Source organism: Musa acuminata, chromosome BXJ2-1, assembly GCF_036884655.1.
Source record: "Musa acuminata AAA Group cultivar baxijiao chromosome BXJ2-1, Cavendish_Baxijiao_AAA, whole genome shotgun sequence".
Lineage (NCBI taxonomy): Eukaryota > Viridiplantae > Streptophyta > Magnoliopsida > Zingiberales > Musaceae > Musa > Musa acuminata.
Window position 1 is genome coordinate 2,582,343 of NC_088338.1, and position 20,691 is coordinate 2,603,033.

Here is a 20,691-nt window from a genome sequence, read left to right on the forward strand (position 1 = left end):
CATCCATCACCTTCATTTTATCTTTACTTTTTCTCTCCACTTCTTCTTTGTCGTCATGATCAATTATTGTCATCGCTTAAGGCCTTGTCATTGTCGCTTTTCCTCTCATCTTTCTTTGATCTCATTTTACCTATCTTTATTATTATGATCATCGTTGCCCTCACATCGTATCCTCTTTCATATTGTCTATAACTATTAATTCTACGAGGAAACTAATGATGCATTGATATAATGAATAGGCTAGTGAGGTTGAGGGATAATTTTATTTTATTTTTTATTTTATTATTATTTAATAAAAACTGTTTTACGAAAATAAATCGAAAATGAAACGCTAATAAATAAAAAACGGAAAAAACTGAGGGTTTTTTTTATATATATATAAAGGGAACTTGCCCGGTTTCATGTGAGTTGGTAAGTTTCATATGCAAATAACCCAAAGAGGCTTAAAACCCTCGGCCAAGCGGTCGCCTCGCAGCTAAAACCCTAATCGTTGTTTCTCCGGATCGTCGTCGATGGCGGAGCTCAAGAAGCTATCGGAGGCGCGCGACCTGACGCGGATCGAGCGCATCGGGGCGCACTCTCACATCCGAGGGCTCGGCCTCGACGCGGCGCTCGAGGCTCGTGCCGTGTCGGAGGGCATGGTGGGCCAGTGCGCCGCCCGCAAGGCCGCCGGCCTGATCCTCAACCTCATCAAGGAAGGCAAGATCGCTGGCCGAGCCATCCTTCTCGCCGGTCAGCCCGGCACCGGGAAGACCGCCGTCGCCATGGGGCTCGCTAAGTCCCTCGGCGCCGAGACCCCCTTCGCCGCCGTCTCTGCTTCCGAGATCTTCTCCCTCGAGATGTCCAAGACCGAGGCCCTCACCCAGGCATTCCGCAAGGCCATTGGCGTACGCATTAAGGAGGAGGCCGAGATCATCGAGGGCGAGGTCGTCGAGATCTCCATCGACCGACCTGCCGCCGGCGCTGGGGCGTCTGCTGGCCAGTCCTCTTCAAAGACCGGAAAATTGACCCTGAAGACTACTGATATGGAGACGGTCTACGAGCTAGGAGGGAAGATGATAGAGGCTCTGGGTAGGGAGAAGGTTCAGAGTGGGGACGTGATATCACTGGATAGGGCATCTGGAAAGGTCACGAAGCTTGGTCGATCAATCACACGCTCGAGGGACTATGATGCCACTGGCCCAAGCACAAAGTTTGTAAGGTGCCCAGAAGGAGAGCTGCAAAAGAGGAAGGAGGTTGTGCATTGTGTCACCCTCCATGAGATCGATGTCATCAATAGCAGGTATAGGATTGCCCTCTCTGTCCATATTTTAGTTTGTAATATGCTTCCGTTTTTTTATATTACATTAGTGTAAAATATCATCTTCTTAGATTCCATGAGTGCTGCCATTATTGAATTCCTGGAGAATGCCTTTTCTGAACTTTATACACTCTATGTTTTGCCTTTTTCCTTTGTGAAGAAAGATTTTCACCATGAGTCTCAAATAAAGATGACATATGAACTGAGTTCCTGCTATGGTGTTTGTGTGTTTTTTATTTGCTTATAGGAATTTACCTTAATTTACTTTTATATTGTTAGTGATATAAAAAGCTTGTTCTTTTTCTCACTAGAATTTGATGTTTACTGAGAACAATGGGCCTACTAGGACCATTGTAAAATTTAAAAAGATTACCAAATTAGATAGTCCACTCAGAGCTTGAGATATGAAAGAAATAATGCAAGTTCAATGGGGAGGTTCCTTCCGCAGGTTGATACTAGAGCTAGAAATTGTTCCAGTGTTGAAGTGCAATTTGTAATTTTAGCTTCACTTTATAAGAAAACAAATTTAGTCATAGTGTTATTCTTGACGATGGTATGTTTGGGTCATTTGAACTGTTATTCTTTTATTCTTAACTTCTGCTTCTTCCATATCTAGTATTTGTACTATTTAATATTTAATTATTGAAAGGTGTGAAGCTTACTGTTAAGTGCATGTTCATAAGTTCAGATTAAATGATCTGATTAGAACTACAGTGAGCTAGAATCTGGAACTTTTCATCTAAAGTTCAGATGCAGAGGTATATGACAAATTAGCGTGGTTCATGTTGTGAGGGGAGTGCATTTAGTTGGTTCACTATTTTGTGTCATGCTGCATGCGAAGCCACTTTATTTTGTCACTTACTGCAGTAGCTAATATATCTCACTTTTGTTGAGTTGTTAGCTATATGTTTAATGCTGCAAAAAAGGGCAGTAGATAACCTAAAAGCTGTGAACTTGATTAATATGATTTTTTGTTCAATTGCTTGTTTCAAGGTTTTCTTAAATGTACTGTGAAGTAGGAATGTCTAACTTGTACTTTATTCTTATTTAGTTATTTTTATCTATAAAACTGTGAATGTCATTTCTTACATTTGACCCCAACATCAGTAATTCAGATAAAATACCGCCATTGTCCAAAATGCATAATACCATTAATCAAGGAACATAAACCATTGCACTGTCCCAGAGGTTGTAGCAGCTTCAATAATTATTTAGAATTAATGAGATGAAAATAGTAGATATTTTTATTTCCTTTCGAGTATGATGCATAAAATATTCAGTGAAGAGTCTTTGTGCAAATCAGTGTCCACTGGACGCCAATTAGTGAGATTATACACATTTAAGTCTAAACTCAAGAAAAAGATTGAGAAAAAGTGTGTGAGTGTGAGTACGGTGAGAGAGGAGGTAGGGAGTCGGTCAGAGGGACTTATATAAGCCCTAAAGAGATCCCAACTGTCAATTTGACCTTTGAGGGCTGGTGTCGGTCGAAATCTGACTATTATCAATTTGTACCGGTCGGTAACAGTCGAATTTGCTCAGTATGTCTTATATCAGGCTGAACCCACTGGTCGGACTGGTAAATACTGGTGATTTCCATGCTGCCTGAGATTTCATTCCTGTGTGAATACTAACTTTGCCTATTATTGTTTTTTAGTGTACTTATCATGGTGCTATATCTATTAATTGCAATGTTGTAGGAGTATTTACTTAAAATAAAGATGTTGTATCACTTATTTTGTTTAATACCGTCGTACTTTGCCTTGATCACTTTACAAACGAAAATTTTTTTCGTGGTAGAGCATTTCAACATTTGATCAATTGCTTAATAGGTTAATGATGTCAAATAATGGTGTGCCTTTAGAGTATTTGTAGTTCAAGAATTAAGGATTCACTACTATGATCATTTTCAAATTAACACAATGAGTCAAATATAAATGGCAAAAATATGCATATTTTTAGTAAATGAAGTCAAAGTACTTTGATGTGAAAGTGCCAATGGTGTCATTATGATATTATCTGACACCAGTTGGCAAGCAGCATATTTATGCAACTCATTGGACAGTACAGAAAGTTACATACATTGGTCTAGATGCTTTGCTGTACATAGAAGCTTGATATAAGCATAATGATAGTTGGGAAGTGGTTGCTGATGGTTAATATTCTATATAGTCTGTCAATGTAACTTGGCCCTTGTCAGTGACACATACAAAATCAGACATAAACATGACCATTGACACGTATGCAGATGCACACACGAAAGTATGCAGACATGCATGCACATGTGCATATATGTATATGTATGAACACACGAGTGGTATAGTTTACTTGAGGTAATCAATGCCGCTGGATAACTTTAGCATCAAACTCGGTGCTTAATTCATGTGATGGATGTGTTAAACTCTTAAATCCACAAGCAGATGCTATATCTCACGTGTCCAGGATATGCTATCAGTATCCTCTTGTTCAGGTTAGTCGCATGGAACTATCTGAGGAACATCCACCCTATAGGTGTCAAGACAATTTAAAGAAGGGAAAGGGCAATAGGGACCCAGCAACAGAACTTTCATAATACACAACAAAAGGCTCCTTTCTTGAGCATAGGTCTGTCATTATGAGCTTACTTGGCATGATGTCCAAATAAGTTAGTAACTTGTTAACCTTGTGCAACTTAAACCATCTCATGTATTTGGTATCAGGTCTCTCCTCTTGTGCATTTGGTAAGTCTGCCTTCTTGCACATATAGTATTATGATGGAACTGAAGTTCTTTACACTCTTAACAATTTCTGGGAGTATAAAACATTTGGATCCTAATGAGCTTGAGCAGATTATAAATATGCTAGTGGTTTTTTTTTTTTAAAACCTATTGTATCATGTGTTCTATTTGTACATTCTTAGCAATACTTGTGAAAGGTCTCTCAGATTGTTTAGTGGATTAGTATGAATTAGGCTTGGACTTCCAGCCAGTCTTACATCCAACTCTGATCGCAATATTATCTAGATTTTCTTCTTCTGCTTATTCTTAAGCATTCTCTTTATAACATGCTATGGCATGAACTTCAGAACGCAGGGTTTTCTTGCACTTTTCACTGGCGACACTGGTGAAATCCGATCTGAAGTGAGAGAACAGATTGATTCGAAGGTTTCAGAGTGGAAAGAGGAAGGAAAGGCTGAAATCATACCTGGTGTCCTGTTCATCGACGAGGTTCATATGCTGGACATTGAGTGCTTTTCCTTTCTCAACCGAGCATTGGAGAATGAGATGGCTCCAATACTGGTCATTGCAACAAATCGCGGGATCACTACAATCCGTGGAACCAACTACCGATCACCTCATGGAATTCCTGCCGATTTCTTAGATCGCCTCCTCATCGTAACTACTCAGCCATATACAGAGGAAGAAATTGGCAAGATTATTGAAATCAGGTGTGAAGAAGAAGAGGTTGAGATGTCCAAGGACGCAAAGCTCCTGCTAACAAAGATTGGGGTCGAGACATCCCTGAGATATGCCATCCACCTAATCACATCGGCTGCACTGGTTTCTCTGAAGCGCAAGGGAAAGATGGTTGAGATGGATGACATAAGCAGAGTTTACAGGTTGTTTCTTGATGTGAAGAGATCCACGCAGTATCTTATGGAATATCAGAACCAGTACATGTTTAATGAAGTGCCCAGTGTGGGTGAAGAAGTTGAATCTATGCAGTCTTGATTTGTCTTGGGTCGAAATGGACTTTTGCCTTCTTGTATTACTGGCTTGTATTAGAAATGGACAGGAGCTGATGCCCATTTATATCCTTTGCATTGCATTTAACTTAACTCTTGTATTTTTCTTTAGCAGCTTTTGGTTATCGAAAAATAGAGGTTTCCTTGTTTATTTAATTCACTGATTTGTAAGTTAATTAAAGCTGGTGCATCTTCTTTCATTAATCTTGCATCAGCTCAACAGATTAAACATTATGAAATCAGACATGCACATTGTGGCAGTTTAATGTTTTCTACACTTCTCAACGTCCTTTGAGATTATTGTCCCAAGTAGGTTGGTAGTTTTTGAGTTAATTACATATTATTTCATCTCGATTCTTTATAGTTATAAGTGAAACTTCTAGATTTATTTATTTTGATAACGTCAATTTTATCAATGAAAATATAGAAATAAAAAGTAAAAAAATAAATTTAATATTTTAATGATGGCGGATGATGGCGTTGTTGGTGTCGACATCGATATAGTTGTCGAGTGGTCTTTTGTCATTCTGCATTTGTGTTGGCACTTCGTCATCACGAAATCAAATGTCATTGTCGAAACTATCACGAAGATCCGTCACCTATTGAAGTAAGGATCTAGAGATCCACCAAGGCTCGTTGATGATGCTTAGGGTGCACATGAGTGCCTCACGAGCGAAGAGAGGTTGGGGAGGGTAGCAACGACATTTTCCTAGGCCGTAGATGAATGGTGGTGGTGGTGGTTGAGGAGGCGAGCAATAAGGAGGGGCACAACGCTAATGAGGGGGGCGTGCATCTTTCGGTCTTGCTTTAATAGATGACAAATCTTCGCGATGGCTTTGATAGTGGACTTCGATTCTATGGTGATGGAGCATCGACGGAGATGCAGAGTGGCAAAAGTATCGCTAGGCAATTGTATCGGCGTTGATGCTAGCGACATCGTCCTCCGCTACCACCGATGCTATTTGTTACCATTAAAATGTTAAGTTAACATTTTTAACTTTTATTTTCGTATTTTCATTGAGAAAACTGATGTCGTTAGGGTAAATAAATATAGATGTTTCACTTTTGTCATTATGACGATGCCAATGTACCCTTTTTAAGTATAAAGATCGAGATTCTAAAGGTTGCCAACTACAAGAAGTAATATATAATTATCTTGTAATTTTTTTTGTTTAGATGTTGCAAATCATAGCGATATAATGCTTAACGGTTGACAAACTATTATTATTATTATTATTATTATTATTATTATTATTATTATTATTATTATTAACATCGCCATTATAATTACCATTGCCAGTAAGATTTTTTTTATGATTATCAGTATTATTATTGCTATCGTTCTGATTATGATTGCCATTATCAATATTATTATCATTATCATTATGATTTTCAACGCTATTCCTGCCACCATTACATTATGATTAGGAACATTATCATTGTGGCTACGACATTACGACTATTACAATTACAATTGCTAGTTTCACTATCATTCCACTATCATTACTATTGGATTACTATTATGATTATCATTTTTATTATCAATTCCATTATTATTATGATCTAATATTACCATTACCCTATTTTCATTTATCATTATCTTTACCATGTATGCTCGGAGATTTAAAGCTTTTCCTTCACCTCTGACATCGAGCCTCATATCGACTGGACTTGCGCACACAATCTTGAGCAAGAGATGTATCTTGAGGGAATTATTCTGAAGGAATATCCTCCTCGCTCTTAGATAGATATGATCTTAAAGATATAACTAATTTTGATGCTAATAATCTATATGCATACATCACTATACATTAGAAATTACCCAAAAATAATTCACGTGTACAGAAGAAATCCACTTTCACATAAGCCCATCTCTTCAAATTATAGCAGGTTTTGCATGGGTTTATAACCCCATAGTCATTTTATCCGTGAAACTATGACCTTGGAAATTTTCAAACTCTGTCCAAAGGGAACATCCTTTGCCTTTAATCACATCAAATGATCAAAAACCAAATCAAATAATAAAAAAGAAAACGCTCCTTTTAGTTCATGTATGCTGCCTCCAAAGAGGATGAACACTTGACAGCCAATAAAATGAGAACATATGAGAAATTATTAGGAGAAAATTACATTTCTTAACTTCGTGGGAATAGTACATAGCAGCAAGACAACATACATGGCCTGCCACCTCCGTGGCTTTGACCGGAGAACATATTTGTCAACTCCGTTTATCCATATATATACATTAATAAGAGCCACCATTTGAATACATGGCGCATAGTCTGTGCGACATCCACATGCTGATTTCTGGTCTCGTATCACACGCTGCGGCCGACTTTCTCAGCTTCTTGTAGATCGACTGGTCTGATTCCGTTCCGTAAAAGCAAGAGCTATCCTCCGTCATTACAAACTCGATGATAAATACAACAATGGCACGAGGACCAAATGGGCAAAAGACTTGCCTGACCCAGAAGCTGCACATAAACGAAAATTACGTTGACATGTTATATGTAACAGAAATAGCATGGGCAACAACTTAGATTATCGGTTTTGGGTAACAAAAGCATTGGCATAACTGGTGATAATATGAAGAATAGGAAAACAGTGCTACAAAATAGAACCAACCTATAAGATAATGTGATTAATTAAACAAATACATGCTAGACGACTAGACACTTCTTTGAAAGAAGGTATCCATAGACACTGTTTCAAGCTTATTAAGACAGTCGACAGATACTAAAAGCGACATCAAAGCATGTGCAATGTGGGGTTAAATCTGTCAGGGTACGTAGAAGGTGAAACCCAATGCAAACAAATGGGAGGATTTCTAAAGTGGCAATGGTTACTCGACGAGAATATAAACCTTAGCCTCGACTTGCAAAACCATATGCACCATGTCATGTAACATACTGACCCACAAGGCCAACATATTGATAAATGAACTGACCATTCCCTGCAATATTTAGTACCATAACGACAGGAGAAGACAACTAACATACTTTGTTTATTTCCATCATCCACTTAACCACATGTTTTTGTCAGGGCCAAACTAATAAATCCATTCGTTAAGTATGAGACCATCTGCAGTCATGAACAAAAGAAGTGGTGCATGCATGAAACATGAAAGTGCATGGCACCATTTGATTCAAGAATACAATATATACAGAGATCAATTGACATGTGTCTATTCTAAAAGATTGAATTGGAATAAGTTAAACTTCAGGCCATATCAGGCCCTAGGTTTTTGACTGATAAAAACAAATGTATGGACAGATATTCAATTTATGCATGACAGATGAATTATGCAATGAATGAGAAGAAATGATAAAGACCATGAAGGCTAGACATAACAATACATGATGCCTGTATGAGTGATGACATGGAAGCTTAAGATAAATACAAATAACACTTGATGCCACCATCATAATGTAAAGATACGTTATGCTTCTTAATTTGTGATATGACTCTGGTTTAATAAAGTTGATCATCAAAGTGTACATAAAAATGAAAACAAAATATAATAAACCGGACTCAGAAACAATATTACTTTCATATACTCTGTCCATTTTCCAATTATAGCTTGGGATCACATCATGAAAATATTTTGGAAGAATGATATTGCAACAAAAACTTAGTACCACATGTTCTTCACCTACTTCCAATCAGATAGTATTTATTCAAAATATGACAAAGTATTTCAAGTTGTCTAGAGACGAGATCTTGATGTCTGATATTCTCGTTAGCAAATTTTTTAGTTAGTTATTTAAATTATGTTAAAAGTTACTGTTAAAATTCAATATTAAGCTAACATGATCCATATTTGTGGGACTCACATGAATATGATGCAGGTGAAATTGATGGCGTACGATCTGGAGGCTCGGTATCTTTTACACTCTTACTAGGAGGTGGCACATGCATAAAAGAAACAGCAGGCGAAGGAGATGCTGAAATCCTGCTTGGAGCTGGAACAGGCGGATTTTCATGTGCACGAGGAGCAAGTAAATGATTTTGAGCACTCATTGGAGCACCCACAGGCCTGTAAGAACACCCCAGAACAGCTGCTGGTGCAGCAGAATGCTTTGGAGCATCAACAGGCACAGCAGCTGGAGCTGAATAACCCTTGCCTTTTGGTTTGCTTGAAAATCCACATCCACAACCAGAAGGTGAAATTTCATAACCATGTCGTGGAGCAGTATCAGGAGGAGCAGGACCAGGTGCATTATCCACAGGAAAATGGTGCTTATGGTGATGATGATGGTGGTGCAGATGATGGTTTGGTTGAGGAGATGGATGTGGTGAACTGGTATTGCTTCCGTTATTTGAGGAATGCTGAAGAAAAGAGGACAAACGTATTTGCTTTACTCTACCAAATACTGTGTGATTTAGTCCAAGATTTCCTACAGAAGAGTTCTGGATTGTGTGAGCTAACTCCTTCCACCGTGGAAGGGAGGGCCGCCGATTCCCAACTGCAAGTACAATTGATGTTTGAACAATTGTTGGAGGAGAAACTGTTGTGCCCTCCAAGTTTATCAATCGAACATATAGATTCTGCAACACGAAAAGAGAAAATTAGTATCAGAAAAGTAACAGTTCATGAAGCAAGTAATATTTCCTTTAATTTTACCCCTGGAACCACCACATTATTCCATGAAGGCTAGACACGGTGTGGAACCAGCGCCACATATTAGGTGTTGGCAAACACATTACACAGGACGGTCATATGCACAGCTCCACTAACTTGACGTGAAGCCTCTTTCTTCATCGCATGGTACAACAATCCTTGCCTAACATGTCATACTAGATTTTCTAAAATTACTAGCAGGACCTCATTTTGTCCAAACCATGGTTATTAGAGATAAAACAATCCTATAAAATTACCTGGGGACTAGTTATTGTACTGGTAAAACAATAAGCACAATTGCTGTTTAGAACTAGAGCCAAGCTTATTAAGACAAAATTTTAATCAGAATCTAGGATATTTGATTCTTCATTGTCATGCAAGCTACAGGACTTTTAAAATCCTCAGAAGGAAGCTGTCATGGTTCCAATAATTTACTCAAGATAACAGACATCATGCAACAAACAACAGGTAAACCAAAAGAAAAGGACAAAAGTTGAAAAAGAAACAAATCTCTCAAATGAAAGAAAGCCAAGAATGGAACATTGTGGTCAAACCTCATTCCAATTTAGTAGTAGCCCAGCCTTCATCTGGTCCTTCAGTTCATTGACTTTATCTTGAACTTGATAGATAGGAAAGTTTAAAGTGAAATTGAAAAGCATTTGCACATTTTGCAAAAGAAAAACTCTTTGGAGAGGTATTATGGTGATCCCTCCAGGAAACTTGAGCACCTCAAAGAACGACGAGTTCCCAAACAGTGTTGTAGTCAAGTGAAGAGTTGACTGCTGAATGACCAAGGACATGAAGGAAGACCTGAGAATGCTTAGCCCAGTTGATGACAAAGTTGAGTTCTTTCGATACGGCCAAACTCCAAAAACCACATTTGTCCAATTTGATCCATCCAAAGGTTCCAGATAAATTACAGCTATCTGTTTAAATAGAAGCAATAGAGACAAGCACATCTATTTTAATATAAACATAAAAACACATGGTAGAGTAAAAAGAAGTGTACCGAGGAATCAGGAACACCGATTTCTTCAAAGATGTCAAGTTGCAGTTTTCCGATATTGGAATTTAGTAAACCAACAGGTTTTTGCAGTTTAAAACTCGCAACAACATCAGCTGGAATAAATTAGTCAGTTAGAAAATAAATTGCCAATTGAAAAACAATGAAAGAAATTAATACGGCAAAAAATATACTGCCTTTATCTCCTAACTTTGACAAACAGATCTGACTATCGATCATCGTAAGATGTTTAAAACCAATCATGACTAGAAGCATGTTGCCATATGTGGAAATGACAAAGAATAATCCATGTCGCTTTGTTGCACTAAAGCAAAGAATTCATGAACTAGAAAGACTAGTATCTTGTTGAGTTCAAGCAATGAAGGCTTCGAGATCTGTATAACTCAACCACTTCATATCAAGCATCCAGGAATTCTCCTAAGATAATCGTTTTTAACTAAATAGGATTAATATTGAATATATGAAACATATAAAGAGAAATTAAGAGGTGTAGATAAGGTGAATAAACAAAAAGTATCCAAGCAAAAAATTTTAGGTATCTTAGATCTATTATATAACAGGAATCATAGAATAATAGCAAGATGATTGAAGTGGTTGAGCAGAAGATTTGTGCAATTATCATGTGATGCTAGTCATGCTTTATGAATCAAATACTGAGTAGTGTAGAAACATGTACTATAGCAGAGAAGAAAACAGTGCAATAGATGTGTGAGATTATCAGAAGAAAAAGAAGTATTTTCATTTCCGACAAATTATGTTTATCCCTACTAGAGTAGAAAATGAGTTAAGGCCATTTTTTATGGTAGATTGCTTGTTCAAAGGGGATCTCCAGATGTCCTAGTCCAGGTATAAGAAACTGATCATACTAGTTCATGGTTGGACCAGACATGAACTAGTATGCAGACCACTGGTTCTTGCTCATTTTTGTTTAATGTAGGGGTCATCCTACCAGTATGGTTACCTTACTGGGTATACCGTCTAATTTTAATTGTTGAAATGGAGGAACAGTAAGCCTACCATCCGATACAGTTGTCTTTCTTTTTTTTTTGTACAACTTCTTATAGCTGTCAGTTTTTTTTTATAAATTATTTCTCTCCTCACACACTCTCGGCCCCTTTCTTTCGCTTTTTAGTATAATCTCTCTGTACCCTCTGCCTCTTGCTCATCCTCTCTCCTGCCACCTCATCATTGTTGCCTCCTTCCAAGGGACATAACCTCCTACCAGTCTGTCTATTCCTCTGCCACCTCCACCTCATCTTCATATTCTTCTTTCACCTTCGCTACTTGCTCCGCCTTCTCCTCCATTTCCTTCCCTATCTCTTTCTCTCTGGTCCTCAATGATACTAACCCGTACTGGGTGTTGATATATCAATCTATCCTTTTACTCAATCTTTCCTGTTACTGTATCAATCCAGTTGCCAACTTGCATCGGCACTGGACCGATTTTAAACCATTGTCTGATCAAATGAGGTGAGTGAACTACGATTAATGATGCTAGGAGAGGTATAAGAAGACATAAGAAAATTTAGTTATGAACAATAATTAGAATTAAATTGTTCTTCATTTAATTACTAGTAAGAATAAAAAGATATCCTAGTAGTCAACCCCAAAAGCTCGAGACATCATAGCTTCTTGTTTTTGCTCCTTTTTTTTAAAAATGTTGATATTGTTCCATGTCATTGCTCTCGATAAACATTCAATTAAAGGAGTACAGATCAATTAATAGTGAAAAAATAAAGTTCAAACTGATTACAAAATTAGTAGCATGCTATTGTTTAGAAAATACAAGAAAAGCACTGAGATAACTGCAGTAACTAGTATATTTTAGAGGTTAGCTCTAACATTAGATTACATAAGGTACTAGAATATAGAGACATGCCCATTCATACAGTTAAATGACATGTGTGCACCTGTAAAAGTAAGAAATATGGATCAAGTAAAATGGGCTGCTAATACTCCTCTTCCTCTATATACGAAAAACTTAAAACCAATGACAAATCTTGCATGCTATACAATTGGCATATTTTACATCTAAGATGTCCATTGCAGAATACATCCAAATACAGAACATATATTTGAACAATTCTGTAACTTCTTAATTAAGCCTACCATCCATTTATAGAAACCTAATATAGACCTTTAGTGTCATCAGTTGTAGAAACAGACACATACTTGGGCATAAGAATAAATCTTGAGGATATCGAAGGTGGAACAGGACCATCCAAGAACTGAATGCAACCAATCAACCATGAACCCTATTGAACATGTATCTAATACAAGAAACAGCAGGAGTCCAGCCAAGCTAACATGTGATATGGAACAATATAGAGTTTCAGCATAAAGAGTTGCTGATAACATGTTCTTGAAACTTAATTAACCAACTTCGTCAATATCGACATTTATGAATTCAATTGTGCATCTATCTAATACAAGAAACAGCAGCTGTTGTGCGAAATTAACTTGCGACATGGAACAAAACAGAGTTTCAGCATAAAGAGTTGCCGATAACATGTTCTTAAAGCTTTATTAACCAACTCCATTAATATCGACATTTATTTTATCTAATACAAAATCACAGGAAAACATCTACCATGTAATTTAATCGAGATAAGACATATCAGCATAATTAAAATGACAGTCCCCCCATGAAGGAATTTTCAATCAGTAAATCTAACAGATGCAAGAACACATTAAGGGAATGGCGGAATGGACGCATCGATCGAAACGCAACAACAAGTGACTATTATTAACGAGAAAAAGAAAAAAATAAAACCAAGATCGGCCAATGTAGCCGACGGCGAAATGGCTGGAGACAACAGCCCAAGATCCAACCATCCCACCACCTCACCTGAGAACCGCGGGTCCGGATCGGGACGGCCAGCGCCCTCGTACCGCCTCACGAACGGCGGCAACCAGAACACGACCAACAGCAGAATCGCAACGGCGAGAACCAGCGTGGTGACGCAACGAGGCCGCGCTATCCGCCCGATCGAGCGGCAGCGCGGGCAACCGTCGCAGGCATTACCCTCGTGACCCTCCGGCGGGAAAATCTGCGGCGCGGGCGCCGGATGTTCGTCCTGGGATTTCCCCATCGCGGCCCCACTAGATCTCCTCAGTCCGCATCTCCTCCTCCGCGCGCTTCCTCCAACACGCCCATTGCCGCGAAGAAAGACGAGAATTCGAGGACAAGACCAAGATTAGGTCTCTCCGCTTAGGGTTAGAAGAAGAAGAGAGGAAGGAAGAGGAGCGGACAGGAGGCGGCGAGGAGCGAGGGAAGGGAGGGAGAGTTAAGCTGGAGCTTAGTGGTGGGCAGCACTGTGTCTATTGCTTTTTTAACTTCTCTTTGTGTATTGAGATTTAAAAATGTAAAAAGGATTGTTATTTTAACATTTACGCCCTTATAATAATAATATTTACAGAAAATTAAAAACAATATAATAATTTCAAAATAATTAAGAAGAAGAGAACACATAACTGTGAAAAATAAAAAAAAGGGTATAAGAAACATTAAGAATGTTAGAAGAGATATTAGTGCAAATAATCACTAACAGGTGAGAAGGTAGTACGTACATCACAGAGGCGGACAAATTACGACGGCGCCATTCTCCTGTGCGAGGCGTCGGTGGATGGAGTTGGTGGGTCCCGACATCATTGACATGTCGATGGGTACAGAAATGACATAACCACCGGCACCAATTATTCTTAGTTATGCATGCCATTATAATTAATATTTTGTCAATTATTATTATTAGTTATTGTTCTAATTTATATCAAATTCATTATGTTTTTTTAAAAAATAATATTTAAAATTAGAAATTAGTAGTTTAGATTTTCTAAAGTATTATGTAAAAAGTCAATGCAAATTCAATGTGCAGTTCTTCCCCTTGTGGTCCAGTGAGTGAAAAAGAGGGCTGGTTATGTCATTTCATGAATTGTTTATTCGGCCATCGGAACCTTCTTCGGTGTGATGGTTGCCGCTGGGATGATTAGATAGGGAAATGAGTTGTTTTGATTTTGACCAAATGTTGACTGGGATTGTCGGGAAAAAAACAAATATACTTGTAGTCAGCAAACGAAATTGAGTCCGATGCAGGTAAAAATTACAAGTGCTTTAAGACCCCCACGTTGCATGATGATGTCCACAGGATAATAATTATCTGCATTTATAGTGGCAATTTATACTGGCTGCAATTATTTGCTCACCGCATGTGCAATAATAAGGGGTGTCGCGGTCAGGTTACTCTCCATCGTAGAAATGATATTAATATATTTTTCTTATATGTAAAAAGTTTATAGGATGAGATTTCAATCTCAAATAACTGTAGGAAACTGTCACATTGTCTGAAAATGAATGAGGTCTCTGTATCCAGTTTACTTTATAGGCTAAGTGTAGCATTTCGTATCTAAATCGTGAGAACCCAAATACGAGATGTTACACCAACAAATTTTACAAGCCTTGGAGAAATCATGGTTTGGGTTCATAAGATTTGTTGGAACCAAACATTGTATTAATATACAGTATAATAGCCAGATTTCTTATCTATAATATTGAAGCATACTTTCTAAACTACAATTATAATTAAATATAGAAAGTCGCATAAAATCCTTGCAATTGACATATTTAATATACAATCCGGATATAGGAAACTGATAAGCTTCAGCTAAGTCTGCATATACCTTTGCTGCAATGCTAAGGTTTTGAGCCTTACGCTGCTGTGGAACATGTAAAGTACGCATCATTCCTCGAGTATTTTAATTTTGTTGAACCCTTATCATACTTTCCTTTCTTCAAATGGAATGACAAGCCTAGGTATTAAAGTGATGTCGATCCTCTCGTTGTGGAGTTCATTCTCTATTGTTTATGGTAATTACATCGTTTTTTTTATTTACTTTGATAAGTGATTAGATATTATCATAACACATGATGATGACGATAATGATATATATAATAATAATAAAAATGATAAATCCTAATTATTTGAGATCAAGTATATGAATCTTTTACTATCATTGAAATCTATAAAAAAAATATAAATTTAATTAAGCTCAAAATACCTAAATTTTTATTTATAATTTCTATTAAGATATTTTTAATAAAATACCATAATACTATCTATAAAGATAATATTGGCAACAATTATAACTAAAGATAATAACAATTATGACAATAAACTAAATTAAGTAAAGATAAACTTGCAAATTTTAGATTTTTTTTTTCAAAATTACAACAAACCTAACATAAAAATTTTCCTGCAAATAAATATGCACAAATATAATGTGGCACTTATCATGCACTTGGCATAATTATTGATCAAAAGGGATGACAAGCACATGAATAGGCAAAAAAAATTGTGCAGTGCAACAAGCTACACAAACCTCTTCCATGTTAATCTCTATCTTGCATATGAACAATACCATTGATTATTAGAACTAATAACCAATTACATGATGGATATAGTTAGTCTCTGGATTACTTGTGCAAACTGAACACAAAACAATCCGGTACACACACCAATCAAGTATAATAATGGATCTTCAATGAGCAACTAGAAAATATACTCTGGTTCTTCAAGGATGAAAGGTGCAACCTTCGCATCAAAGTGTCTTCCTTCAGGCTTGCTTATCCTAAAGCCAAAAGAGATGGTAAGCTTTGAAAAGAAAATAGGAAATGCTAACGTCAGCACGGAATAATCTCAGTCGAACATTAAAAACTGACAGAAAGATGCGTGATAATTTGGAAATACCTGCCAGGAACAAATGTAAAGGAGCCCTCTATAGATCCAGGAGCACCTGGCAAAGGAGTGCAACTTTGATAAACAAATTCTTCCTTACCTGGAATCAGTAGAGGAAACTGCAAAGGCCAAAAGTACACGATCAGAGATGAGTAGTTGTTTGATCTAATGCATGGAAATTATACGATGCAAATCCTCAAACCCTGGAAGTTATCTTTGTCCCATTTCAACTGCATCTGAAACAATAGAAACAATACCTTTCCTATCACAGCTTCTCCACCCACATCGGAAACAATGATATCCCTGGAACGGATAATCCAGTGACGTGAACAAAGCTGACATGACGAGTAATATGTGCCATCCAGTAAGCATCCCTCGGGCAGGAGAGAAATGCGAATTGAGTAAGAATAATAATAGTCCCCTCCATTGCCTTCAGAAGCTTCCGGCACAAAAATAGCAGAGGAACGAACCTGAAGATAACAAAGCCTGCAAAATAAGGTTCTGGCAGCTTGGAAACAACTTCAAAAGAAAATGGAAAATCTATCATTATAAAAGTTCCATCATGAAAAGGACATAATAGCTCATAAGGCACATCCACATGAAGTAATAAACATTTGGAATGCAAATGACAAATGGTTGGAGTGATTTAATTTTCACCTTCCTTTGGGAATGATACAGCCTTGATTATATCATTGTGCAAAGGTCCATAGACTGGTGATTTTCCATAATGAAATTCAGATATTTATCAACCTTGGTTAAGATACATTACTAGAAATGGTAATGTCATTTGTAAGTTGGAGAAAGCACTCAAAAAGATCACAAAGAGAAAAGAGATTCCAAGAGTCAAATATGGTATTCTTTGTTTGGTAACATGAGGTTTCAAAATAAAACTGCTCCAATTATTTTACAGAAGAGAATGGTTTATCAAGTTAACCAATCCAACCACACCCGTTCACTCTTTGCACTGATTAAGCATGCAAGATTCTAGCTCAAATACTAGTGCTTGTTTCTTCTCCCTACTCTCCAAACCTAACTAAGCACATTGAAAAACTAATTCACATGTTATGAGCAGAATAATTTCAACTTATGAGTATTTAACATGTAGCTTAAAGGATAATAACTGTGATGCAAGCAATTTTATTTTTTTAGTGTGGCAAACATGACTTTCATCTATCATAGAAAACAAACTATAATGCAAAAATTAGTTCTCCATACCTGAACACCATTAGTTACTGCAACAGAACAATAAGGAGGTGTTTCTGGAAATATGCAAATACTCCGACAATCTTTTAGTTCACGAGTCTTGATCATACCACTTTGTAAACGTCTACAATGTTCTTCTAACCACAACAAAAGCGCATCTTGTGGCATATCATGACCGATATCAACTGCTGGCCTTATCAATGACTGAGGGACACATGGCATCATTTCCCCATCCTCCCTCAAATTCCTTGTGCCAACATAAAGTTGGCCACTGGTGCAATTTAGGAAAAAGAACTTCTCCATGTAGTAGGAAGCTGCCACAACAATAGACTTGGATCTAGTCAGGAAACCTAGCTGTCTAGCAATTCTTTTGGTTTCTGTCACAACCAGCCTTAAAGGCAGCAAGTGCACATTTACAATATAATCATAAAATTCATAGCCACCTATAACTCCCAAGGGAGCCAGAAGTCTGTTTTCAACAAGGTCTGGAGTCAATGTCTGCTGACCATCACACAGCCTATACAGAACCTTGGTTGGAATAGGTAACTGGACTCCTAGTATTTTCTCAGCCGATTTTATTTCAGCTTCAGAAGCACCCTTCCTCAAAGTGTCATTGACTTCAGGAAGATTAACAGCCATCCAACTCTTAATTGAACTCCAACATTCTTTTGCTCTCCTTACCAAAGGAAATGGGTACATACCAAAAGATTCAAACCATCTTCTGTACGCCTCCTGCATAATGGAATGATATTTAGTCAAATTTCACATCCATTTGGTAGGAAATGGAAAGTTGAAAAAAGAAACCTATCCAGGATTACATATAAAAGAGGAAATAAAGGAGGATATTAACTAGGCCCTCTCAGTTTTAAGTGCAACCAGACTTTAGTTTGTTGTTCATCGTTTACCATTCTTTTATCCTCAGGTCACCACACCACAAGAAAAGGTTGACCAAATGGTGAGATCCCAGAAACAATTAAATCATATGACTGGAAAACTTGGATATATGAAGTATAATTAGTCTACCATATATTATTCAAGGTCAAATTGCATCAATAGTGGTAGGTAGGCCTTCTTACTATGACAACAACTTCTCTTACTGCAGATCATCTCGTGATGCAAATACATGAACATCCTAAAGCACTACGGATGTCTGTAAGCAAAACTTAAGATTTTTATTTTACCTCCTCTTGAAATTAAGCATACTAGCTCACTGATCATCTAATTAGAATTTACTCTGTTATAAATGTTTTCTTCTCCTCTAGCAATTTCCTCAAAATTATTTTCCCCCTTTCCAAGGTACTTCAAATTTTACGACAGAAGCCGCCAGCAATTCTAGATCTCGGGACATTAAATTTTGACGAAAAACAAAGAAAAAGAATTCTCATGTTATCTCTGTTGCCCCCATTCAGATCACCCAAAACAAGCTCGAACTAAACCTCCAAGAATCTGCATTTCTTTTCCACTTCTCTTCTGAACTTTCAATTCTGAAGAAGAATTTATCATGAAAAAACTAAGATTTCGCAAATCACCTGTCTGTCCAGGCTAAATCCTCATTCCTCTCCATCTGTCTACCAGAAACCCAAAATCGGACTCATTAATTCTCGGTCCATCACCATGATCACCACCCAGCCGCCTCCTCGATCCCACTCTATGAAAGCAAGCACTCATCTTACCCCTCATAGAGTCAAAGCCCGAGTCGGCAACTTTCCACCAGACTCCAACGGATCACTACTCTCTACCCCGATCCCTCCGCATATCCACCATTTCTATTCCCATCCCTCAGCTAACCAAAGCAGAAGTTTCGGGACTAATAAACGGCAGTAGAACCGAATGAAGCACCGCAAAACAAATCGATGGAAGTGTGAGTAAGATGGACGGATTCAGAGACAGAGAGAAAGAGGGAGACCTTGAAGGAGTGGCAAGGGTTGCCGTCGGGGTCGAGGGGATGATCGCAGACGGCGAGGTCGCGAGCGCAGAAGTGGCGCCAGAGTGCGTCATCGGAGGCGACGGAGCGGAGCGTAGTGCTGACGCAGGCTGCGGCGGCAGCGTCGCTGAAAGCGACCTTGGAAAGGATGGTCTCCAGCACCGGTACCCCCAATCCCTCCAACACTGCCGCCATTCCCTGCTCTTCTTTGGGAACTGAAATGATTCCTCTATTTCGCGATTGAGTCGGTATATGTGTGGAACAAAATGATTTATTTACTCCTCCATCTCTACGAGCCTGTTTACCTTAAATTTTATTGATCAAACTGTGGTTCTAAAGTGGGGCCCACATCGCTCCGTTAACATTTCAAGAATAATCCGGGTACCTGAGGCGGAGTAGAAAACGTCTCTCGATGCGTGGGGAGGAAGAGATCGTACGTGGCAGGATACGAGATGTCGATCCGAGTCAAAGTCAGAGTCCAAATTCGAATGCGATCCGCTAATTGTTAGGGCACAGTGATCCGGACTCGGTTGCAAAGTTAACGGGTATTTGGATCCTGGTAAAGATCTGAGAAGGGAGCAAATTAGCGGGTTGATCGGAAGTGATGCGATTGTATTTAAATGACTTGTTAAGGTTTTTGAATAAAAAGACTTATCTTGATGAAATTTGTGAACATCATCAATATTACCTAACATAATACCTAAAATACTAATCTTGTGATGGTATACCTATCCTAATTATCAAAGATTGATGATTCAAAATCTCATTTAATGTATTTTATACCTAAAATATTAATCTGAGAATGATATATTTTAAATCTCATCCAAGGCTAGTAGACTTTTATCAAATCACCCTAAGATCCTTGATCAAAATTCACTAAAAAAAAAACACACATAACATATCAGAATAGTATTTCAAAATTTGAGGTTTAAAATCTTATCTGATATTTTAATCTAAAACATAAGTCTGATGATAATATATTTAACCAAACTTAGTTCAAAATTTCATCCAACATAAGTAGTATAAAGACTTCATCAGCTCACTGCAAAATCATAAATATCTTTGAAGAAAAAACTAACAAACATATCAGATTATCATTTCAAAATTTATTCTGGACAGCGACAGCAGTGATTGAAAAAACTGAATAAGTCATATATTTATGCAAT

The 20,691-nt window shown here is 37.7% G+C and overlaps 3 protein-coding genes across 3 annotated transcripts; 1 reads left to right on the forward strand and 2 right to left on the reverse strand.

The window, feature by feature from the left end:
* The first annotated feature begins 417 nt into the window (after nucleotides 1-417).
* LOC103986902 (uncharacterized) lies at nucleotides 418-5,177 on the forward strand. Its single transcript, XM_009405051.3, has 2 exons — nucleotides 418-1,282; nucleotides 4,362-5,177. The coding sequence occupies exons 1-2, from the start codon at nucleotides 513-515 to the stop codon at nucleotides 5,005-5,007; spliced, it is 1,416 nt and encodes a 471-aa protein (XP_009403326.1). The 5' UTR covers nucleotides 418-512; the 3' UTR covers nucleotides 5,008-5,177.
* Nucleotides 5,178-7,124: 1,947 nt separating this feature from the next.
* LOC103986895 (uncharacterized) lies at nucleotides 7,125-13,980 on the reverse strand. Its single transcript, XM_009405040.3, has 5 exons — nucleotides 13,515-13,980; nucleotides 10,652-10,761; nucleotides 10,197-10,568; nucleotides 8,855-9,569; nucleotides 7,125-7,495 (listed from the first exon to the last, which is right to left on the reverse strand). Exons 1-5 carry the CDS (start codon nucleotides 13,756-13,758, stop codon nucleotides 7,425-7,427), a joined length of 1,512 nt encoding a protein of 503 aa, XP_009403315.2. The 5' UTR covers nucleotides 13,759-13,980; the 3' UTR covers nucleotides 7,125-7,424.
* A 2,053-nt stretch (nucleotides 13,981-16,033) lies between these two features.
* LOC135598416 (F-box protein SKIP16-like) lies at nucleotides 16,034-19,764 on the reverse strand. Its single transcript, XM_065092166.1, has 5 exons — nucleotides 19,508-19,764; nucleotides 17,614-18,333; nucleotides 16,656-16,868; nucleotides 16,411-16,517; nucleotides 16,034-16,291 (listed from the first exon to the last, which is right to left on the reverse strand). Exons 1-5 carry the CDS (start codon nucleotides 19,718-19,720, stop codon nucleotides 16,213-16,215), a joined length of 1,332 nt encoding a protein of 443 aa, XP_064948238.1. The 5' UTR covers nucleotides 19,721-19,764; the 3' UTR covers nucleotides 16,034-16,212.
* Nucleotides 19,765-20,691: the final 927 nt, after the last annotated feature.